The 26,082-nt window shown below is 36.4% G+C and overlaps 1 protein-coding gene across 1 annotated transcript in view; it reads right to left on the bottom strand.

Moving 5' to 3' along the window:
• Positions 1-25,510, bottom strand: part of LOC138145254 (CLIP-associating protein 1-B-like) — a 61,700-nt gene extending 36,190 nt beyond the window's left edge. The window contains exons 1-2 of the mRNA XM_069066892.1: positions 25,352-25,510; positions 6,045-6,151 (exon numbers count right to left, since the gene is read on the bottom strand). Coding sequence (XP_068922993.1) covers positions 6,045-6,151; positions 25,352-25,441 — 197 coding nt within the window. The 5' untranslated portion in view covers positions 25,442-25,510. The remainder of the gene's footprint in view (positions 1-6,044; positions 6,152-25,351) is intronic.
• Between the last annotated feature and the right edge of the window lie 572 nt (positions 25,511-26,082).

The raw sequence follows: 26,082 nt of genomic DNA, 5'->3' as shown, positions 1-26,082 counted from the left end.
TGTAGCTTTGTTTTGGGGCTCACTTTGAGAAGTGTTCTGTGATTTGATCAGATGAGACTCTGGGAAGCCGTTGTTGAGAGTCCCCCGGCTTTGAAAAACCCAGATGTTGATTTGGTATGGATGTAATGGTTGGACAGTTTGGAAAACTGTCTGCTTGATCTGTTTCTGTCTTGATAATTCTGTCTGTATACTCTGAAGTTCGGGGTGCTGACCTTTTTCACCTGAACAAGGTAAATGATATAAGTCTGACTGATTAAAGTAAGCTTGTTAACCCATTTTGAGTTGCTTTCCTTTATCAAAGCAGATCTAAGAACCTGTGTTGGCAGCAACCCTGGGGACACTTGGGGTGCTTGCTGCTACAAAATGGCGTCACCACATAACAGAAGCTGACTTCTGAGATGGTAAAAGCCTGGAGTTAACAACTCTAAACTGGAAACGAAATTGATGGAATACATAGTCTCTTAAGAATGCAGACAAATGTTCATCTGTAAGACACAAATTCAATGGGAGCTGAATCTGGGAGTAATCCTGGTTTATCTTTTCTGATGATTCATGAGAAATCACAGGATCACAGATTTAGAAAGAATTCTAGAGGCCATCAAAGCCAACACCTTCATTTTACAGATGAGGAAACTGAGGTACAGCAAAATATACTGATTTGCTCAGCATTACAGAAATAGTATTTGAAGCAGGATTTGAACCAGGTCTCTCTGTCTCCAAGTCTAGTGCCCTAATCACATTGCCTTTGAATGGGCTCTAGTAGGTGGGAAAGGGGACATGGGAAGTTTACAATATACTCACATCAAGAAGGTCAGACCTGCATACAAATTTATGTTAAGGGAATTCCCCTTGCTCCTAGGAGCTCACGCTTCTTTCTGTGTTTAATGGCATAGCTATTAATTATGATTACAGAGGATGGCATCTATGATTCCTGTTTACTAAGGTGGGATAGCAAGGTGCAAGAAACCTAAGTGTTCTTGAAGGCTAGGAAAAGAAAAGAGTATATAGGAGTCACAGCTTCTAGAAGCTGGTAACATCTTGGTAACATTATGCTACGTGCAGTCCTGCTCATGATCCTCATCTCATTCCATAAACAATTTGATTAACAAAATTTGCTTAACTATGAAAACAGGTTTAGAGAACTAATCAAAGCAAGAAATCTCCCCAAGGATCTCTGAATACAGAGTCTGAAATGAGCAGAATACTTGCATATAAATAAATTAAAAGGAATGAGTGATACAGTTGTTTTAAGATAATGGATCTTGGGAAAGAAACTTTAAAAAAGGAGGAACTGGCTATTAACCTGGGTTGAAAATCATGTATGGAGGTAAAGTTCACCACATCTGTGGGTACCACCAAAATTACATGGAACATTAACTTTTAGACATGACTAAATCAATACAATTATCAAATAGTCAGACATGTTCCCAGTTCATTCTTATCAGAAAGCTAAGGCCTTGATACGCAGTAATAAAAGAAGCTTTGTTCCAAATATTCTATAATAAAAACAGTTCATTTAGGGAAAAGATACTTGTATTCTATTTCTTCTATATTACACTGGCCAGTGCTGTCCCTGGGATATATTTATATAGATAAAGGGCGTCGGCCTCTGGTCCTAGATCATGACACTGTAAGAAAGACCACACATATATTATAATGAGGTTGCTTCAGTATTTTGTATTTCAGTATTCAACTCCCCTTGTATAGTCCAACATTATTTATATCAAATGTTGTGCAGTACTGGTTCATTCTCTGGCAGATTTTCAGTCTGGCTTCCTGGAGAGCCAAGAAAGAATCTTATCCGCCAGTAGGTCCCTAGTAGGTTCTGGGTACCCGCATAATTTCTACTTCAGCTTTATGTCCTGTGTTCCAAGGCCAGAGGCTCTTGCTGTTTGGAATGGGGTATTGTGAGAGGAAGGTAGAGACTGAAGGAAACTAAGTGATTTTTATTTTCAACCAACAAGGATGAGCCGATGTGATGTCGAAGCCATGAGCCTCGGACTCCCCTGAAGTTTAAGATGTAAAGGACGCTGTTCATCACCTCTCGGTCTATTTACAGAAGTACTTGCCTCATCTCAACTATCCAGATAGATTTTCCCTTGGAAAAATCAACAGTGCAGCTGATTATATTTTTATCTACCTGAGTTCTAAAGAATACATTAGGTGAACTAAAGGACAGAGTAGATCCATTTTCTCCTAAGAATGATTTCTAAAAAATTCATCATATGAAAATTAAATATTTGAAGCCTTTTTTTCTATGCCATTCCACAAAGGAAAGCTTCTTTCCCTATGTTTCAGAGAAGGATATTCTTACTCAGTAGGAAAGTCTGCTGAAAAAAAAAAAATGAGCTGTCCTAGAATTTGTTTAAAACTCAGAAAAAGAAAAGGATAATTTCTGAGGCATCACAGGCCTCCAATGTCCATATGTGTGGGGAGGCAAGGCCCATCTTTCACTACCTAGCCTTTCAGTGAGCTCCCTAAATACCTTGCTCATTTTGTTTCTGTGAACAATCCCAGGAAAACTCAGGCGATAATTATTCTTATAATGTAGGAGCACCATCTAGTGGTAAAGTAGGAACTGCAGGCTATACAGTAAATAGGAACTCCTAGCTAACTATGCCCTAAGAATCCCAAAAGAATAAGTGGGCACTGCTTACAGACACTCCCATGTTTCCAGCTAGTTTGGTGATAGAGGAATGGATTCCCATTGGATGGTTTCTGAGATCTCTTAAAAATTTCTTAGAATTTAAGTCATGTCAGATACAGTGAAATGTGAATCACTGTTAGAAAATTCTTGGTGAAATAACATATCTAAGTAGTGGGATTCTAAAATCCCAAGTGAGACGGACTAATTAATTACGATCTCAGAACTCTCCTCAACTTGATTACTGAAAAGACAAGGCAGAATTTCTGAACTACTAGAAAATTTATGTCAATATAATAGGTTTAACTTTATTTTGACTCTAAAAGATCTAAGTAAATAACAAACATTTTATTGGAATAAAAACTAAAGATGGCATGTTTGAGGTGGCTAGGTGGCGCAGTGAGTAAAGTGCTGGTCCCAGAGTCAGAAGGACCAGAGTTCGGTTCTGGCCTCAGACACTTAATATCCACCAAAAAAAAAAAAAAAACCTAGCCATGTAACCTTGGGCAAGTTACTTAACCCCAATTAACTTCCAAAAGAAAAAAAAAAGGTGGCATGTTTAATAAAATCACTAAAATAATGTTGGTATTATGAAATTCATAGGAGAAAATGCAAGGTTAGAAGTAATATATCTTGCATCTCATTTTTTAGGAATCAGAATCTTAAGTGGGAAATGAACCTTAGAGTACTAAAAATCTCTAAGTTGTAAGTACTAGAAACTTACAATGTCTTACTTGCTGTAAAAAGAGCCTTTTCATGATAAATCTGATAGTTATCCAGACTCGTTCTTTAATGATGAGAAGGCTCACTACTTTGTATGATGGCATGTTATAAATACAGTTGTTAAGTTAATTCTCACATTTAACCAAAATATGCTTCCCTACAACTTGGCTGTTGTTAATTAAGGTCACATCTAAAAAAGATAAAGTGTACAAATAAATTTCTTCTTAAAATGAGATGTTGCAAAAAAGTTCTTCTGACATTAGTCCCTAATCTATCACTGACTGGAAATTTGACATCATCAGTGCAATTTCTTTTTGAGAACAGTCACAAAGACTTGTTCTTGGTAGCAGTTGGAGAAGACTGGTATTTTAATTGTTCTCTTTCTTGGGCTTTTGCCCCAAACATTGAAAGAAATAAACTGAAGTAATATTATTCTGGAACCATCGAGATTTAGCTAACAGGGGAAAAAAATGTGTACAGGAAATTTCCAACTAATGAGTTCAAGGTTGGTAAACTTCCTCCACAACTTTTACCTGGTCTGAGCACTGGCTCTTTTATTTCACTGTAGCACATCTGAAGAAGGTACTACCAGATAATGAAAAGGAATAAAAAAAAAATGGGTAGCCAGGAGGAAGAATCAGAGAAGCAACCAAGAAGTCTAGATAATACCCACTACCTGGATTATGAAGAGGTGGCAGGCAAATTGTAGGTGTAATGTTCGAGAAGCCACTTTCAGACAGAGGTATTTATAACCATCTGAGAACAGTGAGTAACAGTTCTGTTGCTGTTGTGAAAGATGATGAGTTAAATCTTATTTAGGAATGTTAGCATATGAAAGTGTCGACTGAGCCTGTAACAGGCTTATGGAAAATTCTGATATTTTCATTTGTTTTGGTTATAAGCATTCAAGTCACTAACTTAAAGGCAGAATGAGTTTTGGGGAAACAACTTCTAACTTTATTAAATCTAATAAATGGGCATGTTTCTGATTAAAGTATCAGAGCAAAAAAAGTCTATTTAATCTGTATAAGATTTCAGAATCACTTGTTTTCTGAGAGAGGGAAATAAAATTTTTGGCCCAAAATGTTAACAGGAGAATCTAGTCATCCAAAGAGACCTGAGTGACAATAACAGCTTAAAAGCATATTACTATTTTAAGAATTTTTTAAAAAATTACATTTAGACCATCACTATTGAACAATGTATCAAATCAGAAAGAAAAATGTTGTCTTCTTTAAAGAAAAATTTTTTTTTTGTCTTTTTGGAGGGGGGAAGGCAGGGCATTGGGGTTAAGTGACTTGCCCAAGGTCACAAAGCTAGTAAGTGTTAAGTGTCTAAGGTCATGTTTGAATCCAGATCCACCTTTAGGGGCCACCTAGCTGCCCCTAAAAAAATTTTTAAAGTCAAAAATGACAATAAGCCCTGTCATCTCTCCTCTCAAAATATAGATTTTTTGGACTATTTCTTATGGAGATCGTAGTTCTTGTAATCTCATGTACAATGTGTGACCCTAGCAGACTGACATTTAGGTTGCTTCTTAAAAGATCTTATTGGCACAGCAACAGATCTCACACATAAAACAGTATGCTCAAATCAATCACAATTTGTTTCTCAGCTGATTATTGTTTTCTATAAGCTCTCCCAGGGAAAACTGTTTCTTCAATTTTACATCTTAAATTTATTTTGGAATGGATCCTAGAAAACAAATGCATAGGGACCACAAGTTCTGGTCTACGAGACCACAGATTTAAAGTTAGAAGAGACTCTGGAGGCAATCAAATCCTATAGTTCTATTTTGTAGCTGGAGAATCAGGCCCAAAGAGATGAAGTGACCTGCTAATGTCACGATGCTCACTCTGTGGGCCGGGCAGCATGAGCCCACATCTTCCTGCCTCCTGGTTTAGTGTGCTATCTGCTACTCTCAGGCATCTCTCTCCTCTCCTTGATGTAGAAAATACCTTCCAAAGGTAAGGGGGCATCTTATTTTCTTGTTAGCCAAGGATGCTGAGTTCACAAGTTAACATGGTACTTAAGTTTGATATTTTATGATACCAAAAGATTGCTGACAAACAGCCAAGAGAACAGTTTCCTTTCTAATAAAACACAAACATAAAACAGTTTCAGTTATTTCAGGCTTCACATTATGGCTCTGATGAATAACTGCATCTTGTTTCAAGAGCAGGCTTGAATTCTCTCTCTCTCTTTTTTTTTTTTTTTTTGAGAAAAAAGGCCTTTAAAAATAAAAGACCCTTTACGTTTCAGTGGTTGACTTTGGAACAGCAATTCAATCAGAAAATAAATGACTTGGGCTGCACAGTCTGTGAAAAGCTGACAAATATAGCCTTAAACAGTGTATACCTATGTAAGAGTATGACTAACCCATGCATAATATTGATGTGGAACAAGTCCAAGGCTCTTAGCTTGACTTATAAATTTTCATGGAATTTTAGAGTTGGAGACCTTAATGCCCAGGGTACAACACCCTTAATTTTACAGATAAACAAAGTGGGGCCCAGAGAAGAATGATTTGTTCAGGTATACACAGTGAGAGATGGTCACCAGGTCTGGAATGCAAGATGCCTGGTTTCCAGCTCAGTTTTCTTTCTACTCTAACGAACTCTAAAACTGAGTAGCGAGCTGACTGGTTATTGGGACAGTTCAGTGAAAATCTTATTACCTTGGAGACAGACCACCATGGGAACAGTTGGTAGGTGAAGTCAAGGGGCTAGTCCTACTACTGGTGTGTCTTGAAGGAGTTCGACCAATGGTATTGCTTGGAGAGCCCTGAAACAAAGAGAAAAAGAAAGATCAGACAAAGACGGCAAGCACCACATAACAAACAACCTTGCTTTAAATCTATCCCCCCATGTTTGAAACCATGAGCAAATCAACTTCAGCAGTACCATCTCTCATCAAGTCAAATTTAAATTTTTTTTCTGCAACCAAATAGTTCCATTATTTTCCAGTCTAGAAATACCTGATGACTATTAAGGGTAAATATGTTAAAGAAGCCAGTAAAAACACCTATAATTCTGTAGCATTCATCAAAAGAAATGCCTGAATTAAATGTATTAAAAATTCAGTTTATCGTGCAAATTTACTTTTTTTTTTTTTGCTTTTTGGAGGGCAATTGGGGTTAAGTAACTTGCCCAAGGTCACATGGCTAGTTTTTTGTTTGTTTGTTTGTTAAGTGTCTGGGGTGGGATCCAAACTCAGGTCTTCCTGACTCCAGGGCTGGCACTATACTCACTGCGCCACCTAGCCGCCCCTCAAATTTGCTCTTAATGAGAATAAATTTATAGTTACACATTAGACAATGTTCAACATGGTTCCACTTTGTCCTTTGTAAAGGACATTTGCCTAGTCATAAAACTTCAGTTAGATTACAGACTTCTCCATTACTGTGGTTATCTACCAAGTGTGAGGTTATCTCCAATTTATCTAGTCTGTATCTTGTTTATATATAGCTGTTTGCATGTTGTCTGCCCCAACAGACTGTGAGCTCCTTGAGAGCTGGGACATATGTCCTTCCTTCTTTTGTATCCTCAGTGCTTAGCATAGTTCCTGGTACACAGTAACAGCTTCATAAAAATTAGCTGACTGATTTTATCATCTGCTCATACTGGATTAAAGGCTGAGCTTGGATTCAGGAAGACCTAGGTTCAAAACCTGCCTTTTGACATTTACTACTGGAGTGTGCTGGTAAATGTTTAACAACTGGTTTTCCAAAAACAGCTATATTACTAATATCTTCTCCATTACTTCCTTAAGTCTAAACCAGTGCTGCCAAATTTAAATAGAAGCAGATCCTCGAAGGTACATATTCACTTAGAAAACTTCAAATTAACATTAATTGTATTGTATTTTTTTAAGTAGTATTTTTCCCCAGTTATATGTCAAGAAAATTTTTAGCATTCATTTTTACAAGATTCTGAGCTCCAAATTTTTCTCTCTCCCTTCTTCTGAAAATGGTAGGCAGTTTGATGTAGTTTATACATGTGGCATTATGTAAAAATATTTCCACCTTAGTCACAGTTCAGAAAGAAGAAACAGATCAAAAGGAAAAAAAGCTACAAGAAAGAATAAAGTAAGTGAAAAAAAATATGCTTCAATCTGCATTCAGAGTCCACCAGTTCTTTATCTGGATATGGACAGCATTTTCCTTCATGAGTTCTTTGTGATTGTCTTGGATCATTGTGTTGCTGAGAAGAGCCAAGTCATTCATAGATGATCATCCCATGATGTTGCTGATACTGTGGACAATATTTTCCTGGTTCTGTTCATTTCACTTTGTATCAGTTTGTACAAGTCTTTCCAGGTTTTTCTGAAAGCTGCCTGTTCATCGTTTCTTACTGCACAATAGTATTCCATTACATTCATACACCACATTTTGTTCAGCCATTTCCCAATTGATGGACATCCCCTCAATTTCCAATATTTTGCCACCACAAAAAGGGCTGCTAAAAGTATTTTTGCACATGTAGGTCCTTTCCTCTCTTTTATGATCGCTTTGGGATACAGACCTAGTAGTGGTATTGCTGGACTAAAGGGTATAAACAGCCTTTGGGCATATATCCAAATTGCTCTGCAGAATGGCTGGATCAGGTCGCAACTCCACCAACAACAGTGCGTTAGTGTCTCAATTTTCCTACATCTTCTTTAACATTTATCATTTTCCTTTTCTGTATTATTAACCAGCCTGATAGATGTGAAGTGGTACCTCAGAGTTGTTTTAATTTGCATTTCTCTAGTCAAAAGTGATTTAGAGCACTTCTTCCTATACCTATAAATAGCTTTGATTTCTTCATCTGAAAACTGCCTGTCCATATTCTTTTGACTGTTTGGGGAATGACTTCTCTTCTAGTAAATTTGACTCAGATCTCTGTATATTTGAGAAATAAGGTCTTTTATCAGAGACACTTGCTGTAATGATTGTTTCCCAGTTGTCTGCTTTCCTTCTAATCTTGGCTGCCTTGGTTTTGTTTGTACAAAAGCTTTTTAATTTAACATAATCAAAATTATCTATTTTACATTTTGGTAAGGCTCTCTATCGCTTGTTTGGTCATGAATCTTTCCCCTCCCCACAGATCTGACAGGTAGACAATTCCTTGCTCTTCTAATTTGCTTATGGTGTCACCCTTTATGTCTAAATCACGCCAAAAGTCTGTCATATCTAACTTTTCTTTTGTCTTTTTTGAGGCAAGAAGGCAGGGAAATTGGGGTTAAGTGACTTGCCTAAGGTCACACAGCTAGTAAGTGTCTGAGGCCATATATGAACTCAGATCCTCCTGTTTCCAGGGCCTGTGCTGTATTCACTGTGCCACCCAGTTGCCCCTAACTTTTCTAATATTCTATTTACCTCCTCAGTTTCTTTCTTGTTTATTTTTTGGTTGGTTTTACCAAGTTCTGAGAGGGGACAGCTGAGGTCCTCCAGGAGTGCAGTCTTGCTGTCTATTTCTTCCTGTAATTCACTTACCTTCTACTTTATGAATCTGGATGCTATATGACTTGATGCATTTGTGTTTAGTATTGATATTGCTTCACTGTCCATGGTAACTTTTAGCAAGATGTACTCCACTTCCGTATCTCTTTAATTAGGTCTATTTTTGCTTTTACTTTATCTGAGGTCAGGACTGCTACTCCTGCTTTTTTAACTTCAGCTGAAGCATAACAGATTCTGCTCCAGTCCCTTACCTTTACTCTGTGTCTCTCTGCTTCCGGTATGTTTCTTGTACACAACATACTGTAGGATTCTGGGTTTTGGTCATTCTGCTATCTGCTTCTGCTTTATGGGAGAGTTCTGTACTGTATTTTTAGTGGCAGCTAGGTGGCCAGCAGATAGAATGGAGCCTGGAGTCAGGAAGACTCATCTTCCCAAGTTCAAATATGGTCTCAAATACTTACTAGCTGTGTGACCCTGGACAAGTCATTTAACCCTGGCTATCTCAGTTACTCATCTGTAAAATGAGCTAGAGAAAGAAATGGCAAACCATTCCGGTATCTTTGCCAAGAAAATCTCAAATCAGGTGAGGAAGACTTGGAGACAACTGAAAAACAACATTGTATTTTTATTTATTTATTTAGTTAAATGTTTCCTGATTCCATTTTAATCTGGTTCAGCCTATTCAGGAGTTTTGGGGGATACAAGCTTGATACCTCTGGTCTAGAAAATCATAAAAAAAAATCAAGGCGTGATTTGTAGTTTGCTGATTTCCAAGGTGTAAGCGCTTACACTGAAAATTCAACAATTGTCAGTCTGGTGAAACTGGCTCTAGCACATCCCTATATTACTAATATAACCATGAGTAAGTCACTTAACTTCTCCAAGCTTCAGTTTAGTTTGCTCATCTGGAAAAGGGGAGGGCTAGACAAGACTGCTTCAAAGGTTCTCTTCCAGTTCTAAATCTATGATTCTATAATCTTTTGGAGGAGACATTAACTCCCTAAGATGGAGAAACAAGCTACGATCTCGACCTTCAAATCAATTCAACAAGCATCCATTAAGCATTGTCAAGCACTAGGAGATACGAACACAGAAATAAAAGCTCTTACCCTCAAGGGGCTTACATTCTACTGAGGAGGAACAACATAAAGAAAAGATAAGTACAAATCATACACAAGATAAAAAATTAAAGGGGGAAGTACTAACTAAGGAGATTCTGTCCACAAGAATAGCCTAAAAAAAATATGTCAAATGCTATGCTAGAAATCTGTGAATATCACATCAATGACACTATCCACAGATCTACCACAGTCTAGTTATCCTATAAGAAAAGGAAATGAGGTTAGTCTGGAATGATTTGTTCTTGATGGTTCTCACTGATGGACACTTTTCTTTGGAAACATTCACAAACCATCTAGTTAATATCTTATCAGAAATCAAAGTTAAATCTCATGAGCTTAGACTCTGCAAAAGCCCACACTTTTGGGGGGAGTGATGGGCTAAACAAGGACGTTTACTTTTTTCTATTCCTACAGCATCTCTTAAATTCATCATGACCTTATGAACAATCAGTTGATAAGAGCTCAGCAATTACATCTGCCAGTTCTTTCAGTACCTAGAGATATAGTCCACCTAGAAGTGGTGAACTGAACTTGCTGGGGGAAGTTAAGTGTAGTCTCACAATTCATTTATTTCGGGTTCAAACTTCCTGTTAACTGTTTTTTCTTTCTTAGTAGAAGAATCATCCTTCTTGAAAGAAAAAGAAGCAAAAGTTGAGTTGAGTAGTTCTGCGTCCTATCACTTGTTATCTCACAAACTCTGAGAGATTCTCTCTTAAAACAACCACAACAAAACCAACTTCTCTCTTGCCCACCAGCCCTTCCAGAAGGGGCTGGAAACCCCTTCTGCTATCCTCAGCCACAGCTCATTCTCAGAGAGGCAACACGGCGTAATAGATACATGTTATGAATCTGGAGCCACAAACCCCATGGACCAAATGAAGTCATCTCTAGTCACTTTTCATCTGTAAAGTGGAGATCACAAGACTGGTAATAACTATGTCATAGAATTGTTATGAGATGTAGTTAAAATGATGATGACAAGAGTTTATGTAGCACCTATGATGTGCCAGCTGCTGTGAGCTGAGCACTTTACAAATATTATCTCATCTGATCCTTAAAAGACTGGGAGGTGGGTGAGATTATTATCCTCATTTACAAATGAGGAAACTGAGGCAAACAGAGGTTAAGCGACTTGCATCGTACATCTATCTAATAAGTGTCCAAGGCTGAATGTGAACTCGGATATTCCTGACTCCAGCACTAGCACTCTATCCATTTGTGCCATTCTTACAGCCCTGGTTTTTGCATTTTAAAGCCAGTTATTAACATGACCTTTAGTATTCCTGATAGTAATATTAAAGGACTATGGTATTCTTTTCAATTTCTTCTGTTATCTAAGCTTTCTTCCATGTTTTATAGAAGGCTTTAACAAGAAAAAAAAAATCTAAACTGGTCAGTGAGTTCTTTGTGTGTCCATGGTGATCCCTCTGTAGATGGTTCCTCTTCATTTAAATTGTCTGAGTTTGCATTTTCAGAACTTAATTCTTGAAAATTTTCGATCCCTCATGGACTGATTTCTCCCACAGAATTTTGAACCATGAACTTATCTTCTAAATCTTTTAAAATCTTTTCTCCTAAAATCTAGGACAGTATGTCAGATTAAGCTAGATTTTCTTCTTCCTTTATCACAAGTTCAAATTTCAGTGGTGGCTTCCCTTCAAAGTTCTAATCATTTCTACTCTAAGAACCACTTTTTTTTTTTGATGATTAGAATGGTCCAGAATAATAGCTCCCTTTATCATTCGCTCCACCAGAATTAAACTGTCATTACAGCACACTAAGAATTTTTAGCTATTCTGTTTTTGGGAGGGAGAATGATCAAGACAACGTCCAGATAAGTGAAGTCCTTTAACAACAATTCTATTTAATGTCCCTGTGCTAGGCCTGAGATAACTTTTTTTCCCTTTGGGCAATTGGGGTTAAGTGACTTGCCCAAGGTCACACAGCTAGTTTGTGTGTTAAGTGTCTGAGGCTGGATTTGAACTCAGGTCTTCCTGACTCCAGGGCCGGTGCTCTATTCACGCCCCCTAACCACCCTGCTAAAATTTTTTAATTCCTTATTTCCTCATTCATGACAATATCAACTATTTTCTCCTTCGTTTATTTTCACCCAAATACCCTTTATCAATATTACCCCCAATCTCTGCCCTGGCAGCTGAATTTCTGTGAAAGATAACAATAACGTACAGTGAGTTCTTTCCCTACCCCCTTCTGTTCTTCCTCTTTCTTTTGAACTCATTTTTCTAGGAGCTAAGTGGTACGTACAGTGGATCAAGTAGGGATCCTGGAGTCGGGAAGACTCATTTTCCCAAGTTCAAATCTGGCCTAAGACACTTAATAGCTGTGTGACCCTGGGTAAGTGATTTACCCTGTTTGCCTCATTTTCCTCATCTCTAAAATGAGCTGGAGAATTCCAGCAAACCACTCCCGTATCTTTGCCACAAAAACCCCAAATGGGGTTACAAAGAGTTGGACATGACTGAAATCAGTTAACAACAATAATAAGATCTTTCTGAAGCATGATCTGGTCATGATACCTTCTCTAGCTTCCATCAAATTTCAATGATTCTGATATCAATGTGGCCTCACTGCATTAGGAATTCAAGTTCACTCTGTTTATTCAGAATGTACTTATCTCTCCTGAAATAAGGTAAGCTCCTAGGGAGGGGAGACCTTGTTTTTGTTTTTGTGTTTCGAGGGCTCACTGTAGAGCTCGGGGCATAGAAAGGTCTTAATGTTTGCAGACTGATAGATTTGTTTTAATTTTTATTGATGACTTGTTTTTATATCAGAGCCATCTCCAAATATACTGTAATTCCCATCCATTGAGCTGTGCCTTCCAACAAGGAAAAAACAATTAAGCAAAAACAACTGGCCCTGACAACATCTGACAGGGTATGCATCATTATTTCAAATCCACAATCTCACTTTTTTTTTATTGCTTTTTGGAAGGGGGAGGGGAGGGCAATTGGGGTTAAGTGACTTGCCCAAGGTCACATGGCTAGTTTTTAGGTTAAGTGTCTGAGGCCAAATTTGAACTCAGGTCCTCGGGACTCCAGGGCTGGTGTTCTATTCACTGGCCACCTAGCCACCCCCACAATCTCACTTTCTCTAGTGAAAGAAGGAAGGCACATTTCCTCAGCTTTTTTTCTGAGACCAAGATTGGTCAGCGTCAGCTTCATTTCACTGTTCTTTTTGGCTTACTTTGTGGTAGCTATTTGAAATACTTTTGGTCTGGTTACTTCATTCTGTGTTATTTGAGATAAATCTGTTCATGTTTTTGTGAATTTCCTCATTTTAATTTATCACAGCACAATTAATATTGTTCCATTAATACACTATGACTTGTTCTTCCATTTTCAATCAACGGGTACTCACTTTGTAGTTTTCTGTTACTAAAAACTTGTGCCAGGAGTATTCTGGTAAATATCTGACCCTTGTTTGTCTCTAACCTCCTTGGGGTATGCCCAACAAGGGAATCTCTCCATCAAAGTTCAGTTCATTTTTTCCCTCATAACTCCAAATCGTTTTCTAGAATGAGTAGACAACGGGTGGGGCTAGGTGGTGCATTGAGTAGAGCACCGGCCCTGGAGTCAGGAGGACCTGAGTTCAGATCTGGCCTCATACACTTAGCGCGCACACACACGCGCACGCACACACACACACACACACACATACACACACACACACACACACACACACACACACACACACACCTAGCCATGTGACCCTGGGCAAGTTACTTAACCCCAAGTGCCCTCCAAAAAGAAAAAAAAATTAAAATAAAACAGAATGAGTAGACCAATTTTACCTTGAGCCACACAGAAACAATACATAATGTGCCTATCTCTTCCCCAGACCAGGGTTTCTTTAACTTTTTCCACTCACAACTCCTTTTCCCCAAGAAATTTTTACATGACTCTGGATATAGAGGTAAACAAAATAGGTGTATAAATCAAACAATGATAATAAATCATAACAAAATTTATTTTAAAACAATTTGGTATACATATAATTTTTACCATTTATTAAAGATAAAAGTAAATTGGCATACTAAGATCGATGTATTTATTTTTACATAAAGAATTAAATCTTGGAGGAATGTTTGATATTGTAGGATGTAGAGTATCTTCAACGTTTTTCAGAGTTGACTGATACTTTGATTTTATAATCATCAACGCAGAGAATACTGCTTCACATAAATACACAGTACAAAATGGTAGGAGTATGTATAGGACCATTTCAGAAATTGTTGGAAATTCTGTCCTAATTCTAAGTCAAAATTCATTTAACGATTTTGTATGTATACTAAAAACACTGCATTTCTTAACAGACAACAGTCTCAAATCTGAGCCAAGGTGCTCCTGGAAGCATTCATTAGTGTTACGTGGTGTGACAGCATGCCCAAATGTGCATGTTGTGTGTTCAGAAGCAAGCCTCAGTGAAGCTCTGCGATGCAACATGGGCAAGTGCTGACAGAAACACCTCAGATTCATTACATGTTTAATTTGAATTAATTTTTGGTCGTTGCGCATTCAGAAACCTTTTACTATTATCAAATTTTTTGTGACCCCCATATTCAGTTACAAAACCCCATGTGGGGTTGCAACCTACAGTTTAAGAAGTGCTATCCTACCAAGCAACATTAATTGTTTACATCTCTTGTTATTACCATAAATTTGCAGTGTAAGGCAAAACCTTAGAAGTTTTAATTTGTATTTCTGCTATTAGAAATTTGGAATAATCATTCATGTGGTTGTTACTGGTTTGTAAATCTTCCCTTTGACAACTGTTTGTTTATATTATTTGACAACTTATTTATTGAAGATTATCTCATTTATTGAGAATGGGTTGTTTTCTATATTAACTTCTCATATTCTGGATATCAAAACTTTTACCAGAAAGAGCTGGTTCAAAGATTCCTGCTCACTCCCAATCAGGAATTTCTATTTTTAATTCTAGTTGTACTAATTTTGATTGGGAAAAAGCTTTTAAATTTCATGTACCTGAAATTGGTTGTCTTATTTTTTATTATCACATCTCTATCACTTGCTGAGTTAAGAACTATCTTTCTGGAGGCAGAGCCAAAACGGCAGTGTAAATGCAGGGATTTGCCTGAGCACTCCCAAATTCTCCTCCAAAGAATTTTAAAATAACATCTCAAAATGAATTCTGGAAACAAACACAAGGCTGGGGCAAAATAATTTTCCAGCCCAAGACAACTATGAAAATTGGCAGGAAAAGTCTGTCTCACGGGTGTAAGAGTAGAGTGTGGTAAAGCGCAGGCTGTACAATGGCAAGCCAGTAGCAGGTTGTGGGGGAGCAAGTGAATTGGTAGTCCCAGGATGAGGAGGAGGATTAGCAGAGGTTGTACTCTAGCTGTAGTACGCATTCACAGACCAAAGCACAGGCTGGGAGGGAAGTAACCATACCTCTCCATAGATCATACCATCACAGAAGAATTGAACCTTACAGACCACCAGAACTAGCTCTGAAAACAGCAGCACAAAAACTTGCAGCTTAAGACAAGGCCTCTTATAGCCTGGGAACAAAGCCCAAGTTTAACATAATGTTAAAAGTAAAAAAATAGACTGGAAAATGGACAACACAAAAAGAACATGACCACAGAAAGTTATTATGGTGACAGGGAAGATCAAAACACAAACTCAGAATACAACAATGTTAAAACAGATACATGCAAAACCATAAAGAAAAATGCGAATTAGTTTCAGGCCTGAAAAGAATTCCTGGAAAGGGGGAGCGGCTAGGTGGCACAGTGAGTAGAACGCCGGCCCCGGAGTCAGAAGGATCTGAGTTCGGGTCCGGCCTCAGACACTTAACACACACACACACACACACACACACACACACACACACACACACACAACTAGCTGTATGACCTTGGGCAAGTTACTTAACCCCAAATACCCTCCCAAAAAGCAATAAAATAAAATAAAATAGTGATATGCACTTTAAAAAAAACAAAACATTGTAAAAAAGAATTCCTGCAAGAGCTCAAAAAAGATTTTTAAAAAAAGGTAGAGAAACAAATTGGGGGAAAATTAGTGTGATGCAAGAAAATCATGAAAAAAAGCCAAGAACTTGGTAAATGAGGCACACACACACAAATATTGAAGAAAATAATATCTTAAAAAAAGAATAGGTCAAATGGTAAAAGAGGCACAAAAATCCACTGAAGAGAGAAACTCCTTACAAAGCAGAATTGGTTAAAATGGAAACAGATACACAAAAATTCACTGAAGAAAATAATTCCTTAAAAATAAGAATTGGGTAAGTCAAAGCTAATGACTCCATGAGATATTAAGAAATGAAATAACAAAAAAAAATACAAGAAAATACGATGTATCTCTTTGGGAAAATAACTGACCTGGGAAATAGATCAAGGAGATAAATTTTAAAATTATTCTGCTACCTGAAAGCCACAATCAAAAGAACAACCTAGGTATCATCTTTTAAGAAATTATCAAGGAAAACTGCCTTGATATTCTAGAACTAGAAGGTAAAATAGAAATTGAAAGAATCTACCAATCATTTCCTGAAAGAGATCCCAAAATGAAACTCCCAGGAATAATATAGCAATGGCAAAGCTCTCAGGTCAAGGAGAAAATATTGCAAACAGTCAGAAAGGAGCAATTCAAGTATCATAAAGTCAGTCAGGACAACACCAGATTTAGCAGCTTCTATATTAAAGGATTGGGGGTGAGGCATGGAATATGATGCTTTGGAGGGTAAAGGAGCTAGGATTACAACCACAAACTATCTACCCAGCAAAACCGAGTATAATCCTTCAAGGGGAAAAGGAGACATTCAATGTGGTTGAAGGTTTTCAAGCAATCCTGGTGAAAGGACCAGAGCTGAATAGAAAATTTTACTTTCAGCAGCTAGGTGGTGCAGTGAATAGAGCACGGGGCACTGAAGTTAGTAGAACCTGAATTCAAATTTGAACTCAGACACTTGACACTTAACTAGCTGTGTGACCTTGGGCAAGTCACTTAATTCCAACTGTCTTGCCCTTCCCCCCCAAAAAGATACTACTGGAAAATTTCAATTTCAAAATGCCAACCACATCCAGAGAAAAAAACGATGGCATCTGAATGTAGAGAGAAGCATATTATTTTCATTTTTGTTGTTGTTGTTTTCTTTCTCATGGTTATTTCCCCTTTTGTTCTGCTTTTTTCACAAAATGACTAATATGGAAATGTTTAACATGACTATACATGTATATCAGATTGCTTGCTGTCTTGGGGAGGGGGAAGGGAGGGAAAAAAATTTGGAACTCAAAATCTTTACAAAAAGGAATGCTGAAAACAATCTTTACATTTACTTGGAAAAAATTAAAATACCATTATATAAAAAAAAAAAAGAAAATTTCTCTTCCAAATACAAGATTCAAGAGCAGCATAAAAAAGTAAATAGGAAAGGGAAATCATACAGGACTTGATATGCTTAAATTGTTTACATTCCTAGATGGGAAGATGATACTTATAACTCCTAAGAATTTTGTCATTACTATGGCAGTTAGAAGTGGTATACATAGAGAGCACAGATATGAGTTGACTATGAGGGGATGATATCCAAAAAAAATAAAATTAAGGGGTAAGAAAGAGGGATGCACTGAGAGAAGAGGAAGACAGAGGCAAGAATAAGGGGTATATTACCTCACAGAAAGAGGTACAAAAGAGCGTTTACAATGGAAGGGGAAATGGAGTAGGAGTGAAGGTGATCACCATAATGCTTGAACCTTCCTCTTATAAGAACTGTATCAAAGAGGGAATAATATATACACTCAATTGGGTATAGAAATCTTTCTTACCCTATAGGGAAGTGGGGGGGGGATAAAAAATGTGAGGGTGAACTGGGAAAGGTAGTGATCAGAATCAAAACACTTTTAAGGAACAGGGTGAAAGGAGAGAGACAGAAAGATAAATAGGAGGGGAAATTGGATAAGGGGAAAATAAAAAGTAATCGTGAATGTGAATGGGATAAACTCACCCATAAAACAGAAGTGGATAGAAGAATAGATTAAAAACGAGAATCCTACAAAAAACTGGAAGAGAAATTTTTTAAGTTTCCCTGATAGAGGCTCCATTTATCAAATTTTAGAGAAATGAGTCAAATTGTAAAAAAATAAGTCATCCCCCAATTGATAAATAATTAAAGGATACAAACAGGAAGTTTTCAGACAAAGAAATCAAGGCTATCTATACTCATATGAAAAAATGCTCTAAATCACCAAAATGGGGTTACCACCTCACACCTATCAGATTGGCTATTATGACAGAAAAGGAAAATGACTACTATTGGAAGAGATATGGAAAAATTAGGACACTGATGCATGACTTGGTGGAGCTGTGAATTGATCCACCCATTCTGGACAGCAATTTGGAACTATACCAAAGAGCTATGCATGTATATGGTTTGACCCAGCAATATCACTACTAGGTCTATATCCCAAAGAAATCAGAAAAAAAGGATTTGTATGTTCAAAAATATTTATAGCAGCTCTCTTTGTGGTGGCAAAGAACTGGAAATTGAGGGGATGCTCACCAATTGGGGAATGGTTAAACAAGTTGTGGTATAAAACTGTGATGGAATACTATCATGCTTTAAGAAACGATGAGCAAGATGCTTTCAGAAAAACTTGGAAAGACTGATACAAAGTGAAGTGCGCAAAACCAGGAGAACACTGTAGAGGAACAATACTGTATGATGAACAACTGTGAATGACTTAAGTTATTCACAGCAATACAATGATCCAACACAATTCCAAAGGACTTATGAAGAAAAATGCTATCAATTTCCACTGATGGAGTCTCAATACAGATCAAAGCATACTTTCCTAAACTTTCTTTATCTATTACTTTGGTCAGTGTTTTCCTTCACACCATGACTAATATGGAAATGTTTTGTGTGACCTATATTAAATTGCTTGCCTCCTCAATGAGGGGGAAGGGTAGGGAGATATTTTGGAACTCAAATTTTAAAAAAGAATGCTAAAAATTGTTTTTACATGTAATTAAAAAAATAAAATGTTTAAAAAAGGAAAAAACTGCCTTTATAGGACAAAGTTCTGAAAAGTAACTTCAATTTTTAAAATTTTAACATTTTATTATTTTGGTTTTTTCAATTACAAAGCATTGATTTTTTTTTCCTCTCTCTCATTTCCCTCTTCACTGACAGAAAAAAAGGAAACATATATATCCTGTATCATACAAGCACAATCAAATTGTCACATCTAAAACTGTATTTTTTATTCTATTTATTAGTCCATTATCATGAGGTGGTCAGTATTGTGTGCCCCCCCCCCCCCTTAGTACTCTGGAATCATGGTTGATCATTTAGTTTATTAGAATTCTTAAGTCTTTCAAAACTGTTTATTTTTATAATGCTGATATAATATAAATTGCTTAACTGGTTCTGATTACTTTATTTATCATCAGTTTATAGAACTTTCCATGTCTCTTTGAAACTATCTTTTTGGTCATTTCTTATAGTATTCTATTAATTCATATACCACAAATTTATCTAGTCATTCATCAGTTAATGGGAATTACTTTAGTTCCTAATTTTTTTTAACCACCAAAAGGAGTTGCTAAAAATATTTTTCTACATATAAAACCTTTTTCTCCTTTGGGTTAGGCTGAGCAATGATACAGCTAAGTCAAAAAGCATTAATGCATTGCTTAAAAGTTTCTATGCATAATGCCAAATTGCTTTACAGAGTAGTTTGGATCCATTCACAGTATCAGCTAACAAGATATTAATGTCTTGTTACTTGTCAATTTCTATTTTTTGTCATCTCTGCCCATCCTAAGTGAGGTAGAACACTTTAAGAATTAAAGAATTAGAATTATTAATTAGAAGACTAAGAATTACTTTAATTTTGCATTTCTCTGTTAGTGATGTGGAACATTTTTTCATATGGCTAAAGACATATGAGTTTGAGAATTGTCTCAAATTCATAGCTTGTTTTACCCCATTTATCAACTGAAGTAGGGTTCTTATTCTTCTAAATTTGAAATCAATCCCATATATATCTTAGAAATCAGACCTTTATCAGAGAGAAACTTGCCTAGAAATATTTTCTACTTGTTTCTCTTCTAATTTTAGTTATGTTGGATCTGCTTGTGCAAAAAATTTAATTTTATTTAATCAGAATGATCAATTTTATCTTCTGTGATTCTTCCTATCCTTTGTTTTATCTTGAACTTTTCCTCTATTCAAAATCTAATAGGTTATTCCTTCCTTGTTTCTTTAATTTTTCAAAACTTATGTGACCTTGGGGCGGCTAGGTGGTGCAGTGAGTAAGAGCGCCGGCCCCGGAGTCGGGAGGAGTCAGGATTGGTTCCAGCCTCAGATACTTAACACCCACACAAAATAACTGGCCATGTAACCTTGCACAAGTCACTTAACCCCAACTGCTTTAAAAAAAAATTATGTGACCTTTTGTATCTAGGTCATTTGAAGCTTACTTTATTATGAGATTTTGGTCTAAACCTAATTTGTTACATGCTGTAGTCAAATTTTTCCAGCCGTTTTTTTAATTCAATTTTTTTTTAATTACTTGACCTTTTATATTAAGGTTGTATATCTATGTGGAATGTATTTTAATAAATGGTGTAAGATGCTAATATAAACCTAGCTGTTCTGGTAAAACTTCTTTCCAGTTTTTAAAAAATAAATTTTACTGATATCTTTTGCTTTTACAAAATTTTCCCTTGTACCTCTTCTCTCTGAGAGATTTCCCTTCTAACATTATTTTTTAAAAGAGGAAGAGGAAAAAAAAGATTAACAAAATTAACCAATGCATCATAAACAAAGCTGATGTCATATGCATTGTTCCATACCTATGGGACACTTTCACCTCTTTCTTTCCGCCCTGCAAAGGAGCAAGGAGAGGTGTCTTTCCACATCTCTTCTTTGGGGCTGAGTTTGTTCTTTATAATTTCACATCATACAGTTTTGATTGTTTCCTAGTGGTAGTTCTATTTAAATTGCTTGGCATAGTGTCTGGAACATCATTAGTACCTATTAAATGTTAGCTGAGGGTAGCTAAGTGGCATAGTGGATGTAGCACTCAGCATGGAATATGGAAGACTCATCCTCCCGAGTTCAAATCTGGCCTTAGACACTAGCTATGTGATTTTGCCTTAGTTTCTTTATCTGTAAAATGAGCTGGAGAAGGAAATGGCAAACAACTCAATAATCCTTGCCAAGAAAACCCTAAATGGGGTCATGAAGAGATGGACGTGGCTGAAAACAATTGAACAACAAAATGCTAGGTGACTTGATGACAATGTGATTATTGTATATGCTGTTTCCTGGCTCTTCTTTTTACTTCACTTTGCATCAGTTCATATATTTCTTTCCATGCTTTTTTGATTTTATCATGCTGGTTGTTTCTTATGTTACAATATTACATTAAATAATGTACCTCAGTTTGTTTAACCATTCTCCAGCCAATGAGCATCTAGAATGTTGTTTCCTACTACAAAATGAACTGCTTGAAATATTCTGGTATACAAGTAATCTTCTGAGCATTTTTTGTTGAACAGGGAGTATTTTCTTAAATATTTTATGTTCTTGGGTTTGTCAGACATTAGACTACTGAGTTCATTTTTTCTGATTCCTTTTCATTCTGTTCACTTGATGGACCTATCTTTTTTTTTTTAAACCAGTATCAAATAATTTAAATAATTAACGACAACAATATCAAGCAGTTTGATGTCTAGAAGAAGCTCTTAATTCCTACTTTTCTCCTTCGTTTTCTTTGAGATTCAAGACCTTATGTTCCTTCAAAGGAATTTCATAATCATTTTGTCTAGCTCTATGAAACTAACTTCTTGCATAGAAGAAGCACAGCACTAAATCTATAAATAAGGTAGCATTTAACTTTTGTTATACTGGCAAATAACAACTATAAGTAATGAATATCCCTCCAATAATTATTTTTCCTTTAATTTTACACTGCTTTCAAATCGTATTTAATAAGTTACGACAGATGGACTCTAGGATGTTTTATACACTGTATGTATATATTGTTTTCCTGGCTTTTTTATTTTTCAATTAGCAAACTTTACCCCCCTCTCCCAAACCCACCAATTTGAAAGAAAAAATTAACCCTTATAACAACAATACAATTAAGCAAAATAAATTCTCATTGTCATTCATGTCCAAAAATGTATATCTCATTCTCTGTCCTAAATCGATTCTCTTTCTCTGAAGAGAAGTGTAACAAAAATCAACATTAACCCTCTAGGAAACAGGGTTGCTCACTGCACTGATGAGAGATCTTAGACTTTTGTAAATTGTATGTCTTTAAAACACCATTCTTATTGTATCAATTGCTATGCTTCTGTTTCACTCTGCATCAGTTCATAGATGCATATTTTGAATGAGAATTTGCTGTTATTTCTCCTGGTTTTTGTTATTATGTGGAACTGCAGGTTTTTGGCCTTATTTATAAATATATATATAAAATTGTCATATATATAATATACAATATATAAATATATTTTATATAATATATAAATTTAAATAAATATACATATTTATATACACAAATAATATAAATAAATATAAACCTATAAAATTATATATATCATACATGTATATAAAATATATATATATTTGGCGTTATATATCCTGCCACACTCTAAAATGAATTATCTCAACATCACTGCAGATTCTCTGAAGTTTTGTAAGTAAATCATCACGTCTGCAAATCAGGATTTTGTCTCCTTTTTGCTAATGTTTATACCTTTTATTGCTCTTTCTTTTCTTTTATCACTAGCATTTCTAAAATTATACCAAATAATAGTGGAAGAGGTCGATCAATTCCTTTATTCCTATATTATCGAGAACGTCCAACATTTCTCCACCGTTTTTGGTCATCCCCACACTTTGCACATTTGAGAACAGGGACTTTATTGCTTTTCATGCTAATCTCACATCATTTAAAAGAACTGGAAATACTCTTCAAAACTGTGGCAGTTTTTATTCAAACAAGGGACATAGAGGCGATAAGAAGATAACGAACAATTTAAAGCTCATGACGCTGAAGAACTTCTGCATCACTAATCTGTTCACTGCTGCTTCCTTTTGCAGATTTTTCTCCAGTGAAATTTCTAGGCCTCTCTATTGCTGTTCTTTTTCCTATTTTGTAACTGCTTAAATCTACAGCAGGGACTCTTTCCTTGGAATCCATGAACTCTAAAAGGCCTATGGGTAGATTTTGGGGGTCTATGAATTGATTGTTAACATAATTTGCTCTCTTTGTAATCTTACAAAATTCATTTTGTGCACTGAAAAACATTTTTTTAAAATAAAAGGTCCCTGTGTGTCCCCAGGCTGCCAAAGAGGTCCCCAACAAAAAACGGTTTATAGCCCCTAGTCTAGGTACCTGGCTTGCTTCTCATCTCCCTTTTCAGTTTTCAGCTGCCAAATATATGTTTACCAACCTTCATTAAACATAAAGTTCATTATTCTTTTATTTTAAATTATGGTCCAGAAATCCAAATCTTCTTCTCAAGTACCATTTTCTTAACCAGCTATCTACTTCCTAAACCAGCCTCTGTCTTCTAAAATATCTACTATATTTGATGGAGTTGGTAGCAAATACTGTTTCAAAAAAGTCTGCAGGAATGATGAAAACATTGCTAGTGCTCCTAGATCTTTAGTAACTTGTCCAAGACTTTATATTTCCTGGCAGTGCGTTCTAGGGTCTTACTGGAACTAATCTGTTCCTACATGAAATTGTCCTATGTAGACCATGGTTATCAAACTCAACAAGTCTTAGGAGAGACTCTATTCCACTCCAGAAACATGCCCCAGAGGACAGCAGACTGTCAGTGTTGGGCTAATAAACAGCTGTCCTGGTACCCCTCACAAGACTCGTTAACCACTCCCACCTGTCTTAAACTTCCTGTCATCCACACTAGAAGGATTTCTCCTCTGATGCCACATGTGGATCTAAATCAACATTTCTTTTTTTTTTTTTAACTTCAAATCAAATTTAACAAATAACGGCAAGGGCTATTGAAGGCAGTTTTCACTTCACACTGTGTCCTTGGGGGACCATTTGAGTCTGGCCCTCAGGAACAGCTCAGGGGGGAAACCAAATGTGCTTCATGACATATGGACCTGGGGGGCAGGGGGGGGGGAGGCGGGAAGCAGGGTGCAGAAGAAACCATGGCCCCTGCCTAACCTTCAGAAGCCCACTGATTTGTAAACAACAGAAATACAAATAAATGGAAAGGAGATTTAGGGGAAGAGAAAAAAAGAACAAAGCCCTCCAGCCATGGACAAGAGCCCTCTATATATTGTCCGGGGAGGAGGCTGCCTCCTTCCCAAGAGTCCTCAGCGATTCTGAAATCAAGCTGTGGCTGCTGCTTGCTTTATGTAAGCCAAGAGGCTGGACACTCCCACACAACCCCCACCTTATATAGCTTGGCCAGGGCAAGCTAGAAGAGGGCCCTCATCCCCTAAATCAACATAACTTAGAGGATAAGAAACTATGTCTCTGCCTCAGAGGTACCAGTTCCCACCATGAAGAGTCTCATAATCATTAGTTAATTCCAAATAATCAGGAATCTTTCTTTCCCTCCTCCTACCTAAAATATTCTTTGGCCCTGACTTTTCATTTTATCTCTGGCTTAATCAAAACTAAGGCCACTGCTCTGACCCAAGTAGGTGGAAGCTGGGAGAGGGGACCATGACCAGGGAATCACATTCATTCACCTTTTCCTACAGATATGCACATGTCTACAAATCAATAATAATAAACCATATTTATATAATTCTTTAAACTTGCAAATTGCTTTTCTTAAAACACCCAAGGCAGAAAATGTATTATTATTACTATTCTATTATTTCATGAATAAGGAAACTGAAGTTCTAAAAAGGTAAGTCACTTGTCTTAACCAAGCAAATATCTGAATTCAAAATCAGATCTCTTATCCCACATCTAGCATTCTTTCCATTACACCATATCAATTCTCAACATTTCAAAAGATATTTCATTGGTGGGTATATATCTTCCAATGATTCACAGTTTTGGACTCAGTCACAGATTGTCTTCATGAGTTCTTAGTTACAATGGCTGAAAAAATTCAGGACCTGGTAAACCAACTTTCCTGGAATGAGTTTCTGAACTTAAGCTGTTCACTTAATGGTGTGTATGTGTGTGTGTATCAATAGCTCAAAGAGATCTGGACTTTCCTGGGATCTATACTTCTCCATCTCTGTTTCCCACATTACATACCAATAATATCTGGCTGCTACTTACATAATACAATAAATAAATAATATAAAAATAAATAAAACTTATATAATAGTTACTTATGTATAAGTAACCTAGGGAAGTTGGATGAAGTCATAATAATTGTACAAGGCACTCACCACACTTGTGTTACTGGAATTCTTCAGGTGGTTGTGTAGGAGTTTGGTGGCACCATCCTGGAATGTTTTTGGCAAGGCACCAAGTAACATGGTAAACTCTGGAGTGTTCAGTTCAAACAGAGAAATCAGAACAATTTGTGCTGCCTAGAAAAAGAAAATTTGACCAATTATTAATTGGATTATAATAGTGATTTATTTTTAAATATTTTATGCTTCAAAATATAAATATTTTTAAACTGTTTTTTAAAAAACAATCTGACCAAGTCTTTAAAAAGAGAAACCATTTCTTATCAATAAGATAAAATTACCCATAATGGAAATCCTTTGATCTTAAAGGGGAGGAAAAACCAAAAACCTGTAGAAAATATCACCAACCATTCAAGAATCTGCCTTCAGTCTATACTATATATGATAATCATTTTAGCATCTTGAATTTCTTCTCCTTTCAAGCATTATCAAAGAGAACTGCTAAATACAGAAAGCAAACTGAACAAACTGCAAGGACCCTTTCTCTTTTTTATGGCTTGTGTCAGAATTACAACCAGACTTTCAGCAAGAAAATGTGAGACAGAGACTGAATGCACGTTGGAAAAATTAGTTCTTATTAACATGTTCCTGTTTGACTATAGTACAGGTACCATTCTTTTAACCTCTCAGGATGTCCCAAGAATAACTCCAGAGAATCATCCTGAACTACTTACTATGCAATGATGAAGAAATAAGAATGTCAT

This window comes from Petaurus breviceps, unplaced genomic scaffold (assembly GCF_028583685.1).
Source record: "Petaurus breviceps papuanus isolate PSGF00001 unplaced genomic scaffold, PetGlider_PUasm1.0 90731, whole genome shotgun sequence".
Lineage (NCBI taxonomy): Eukaryota > Metazoa > Chordata > Mammalia > Diprotodontia > Petauridae > Petaurus > Petaurus breviceps.
Note: the sequence above shows the minus strand (reverse complement) of the source record. Positions and strands in the feature narration are given on the sequence as shown.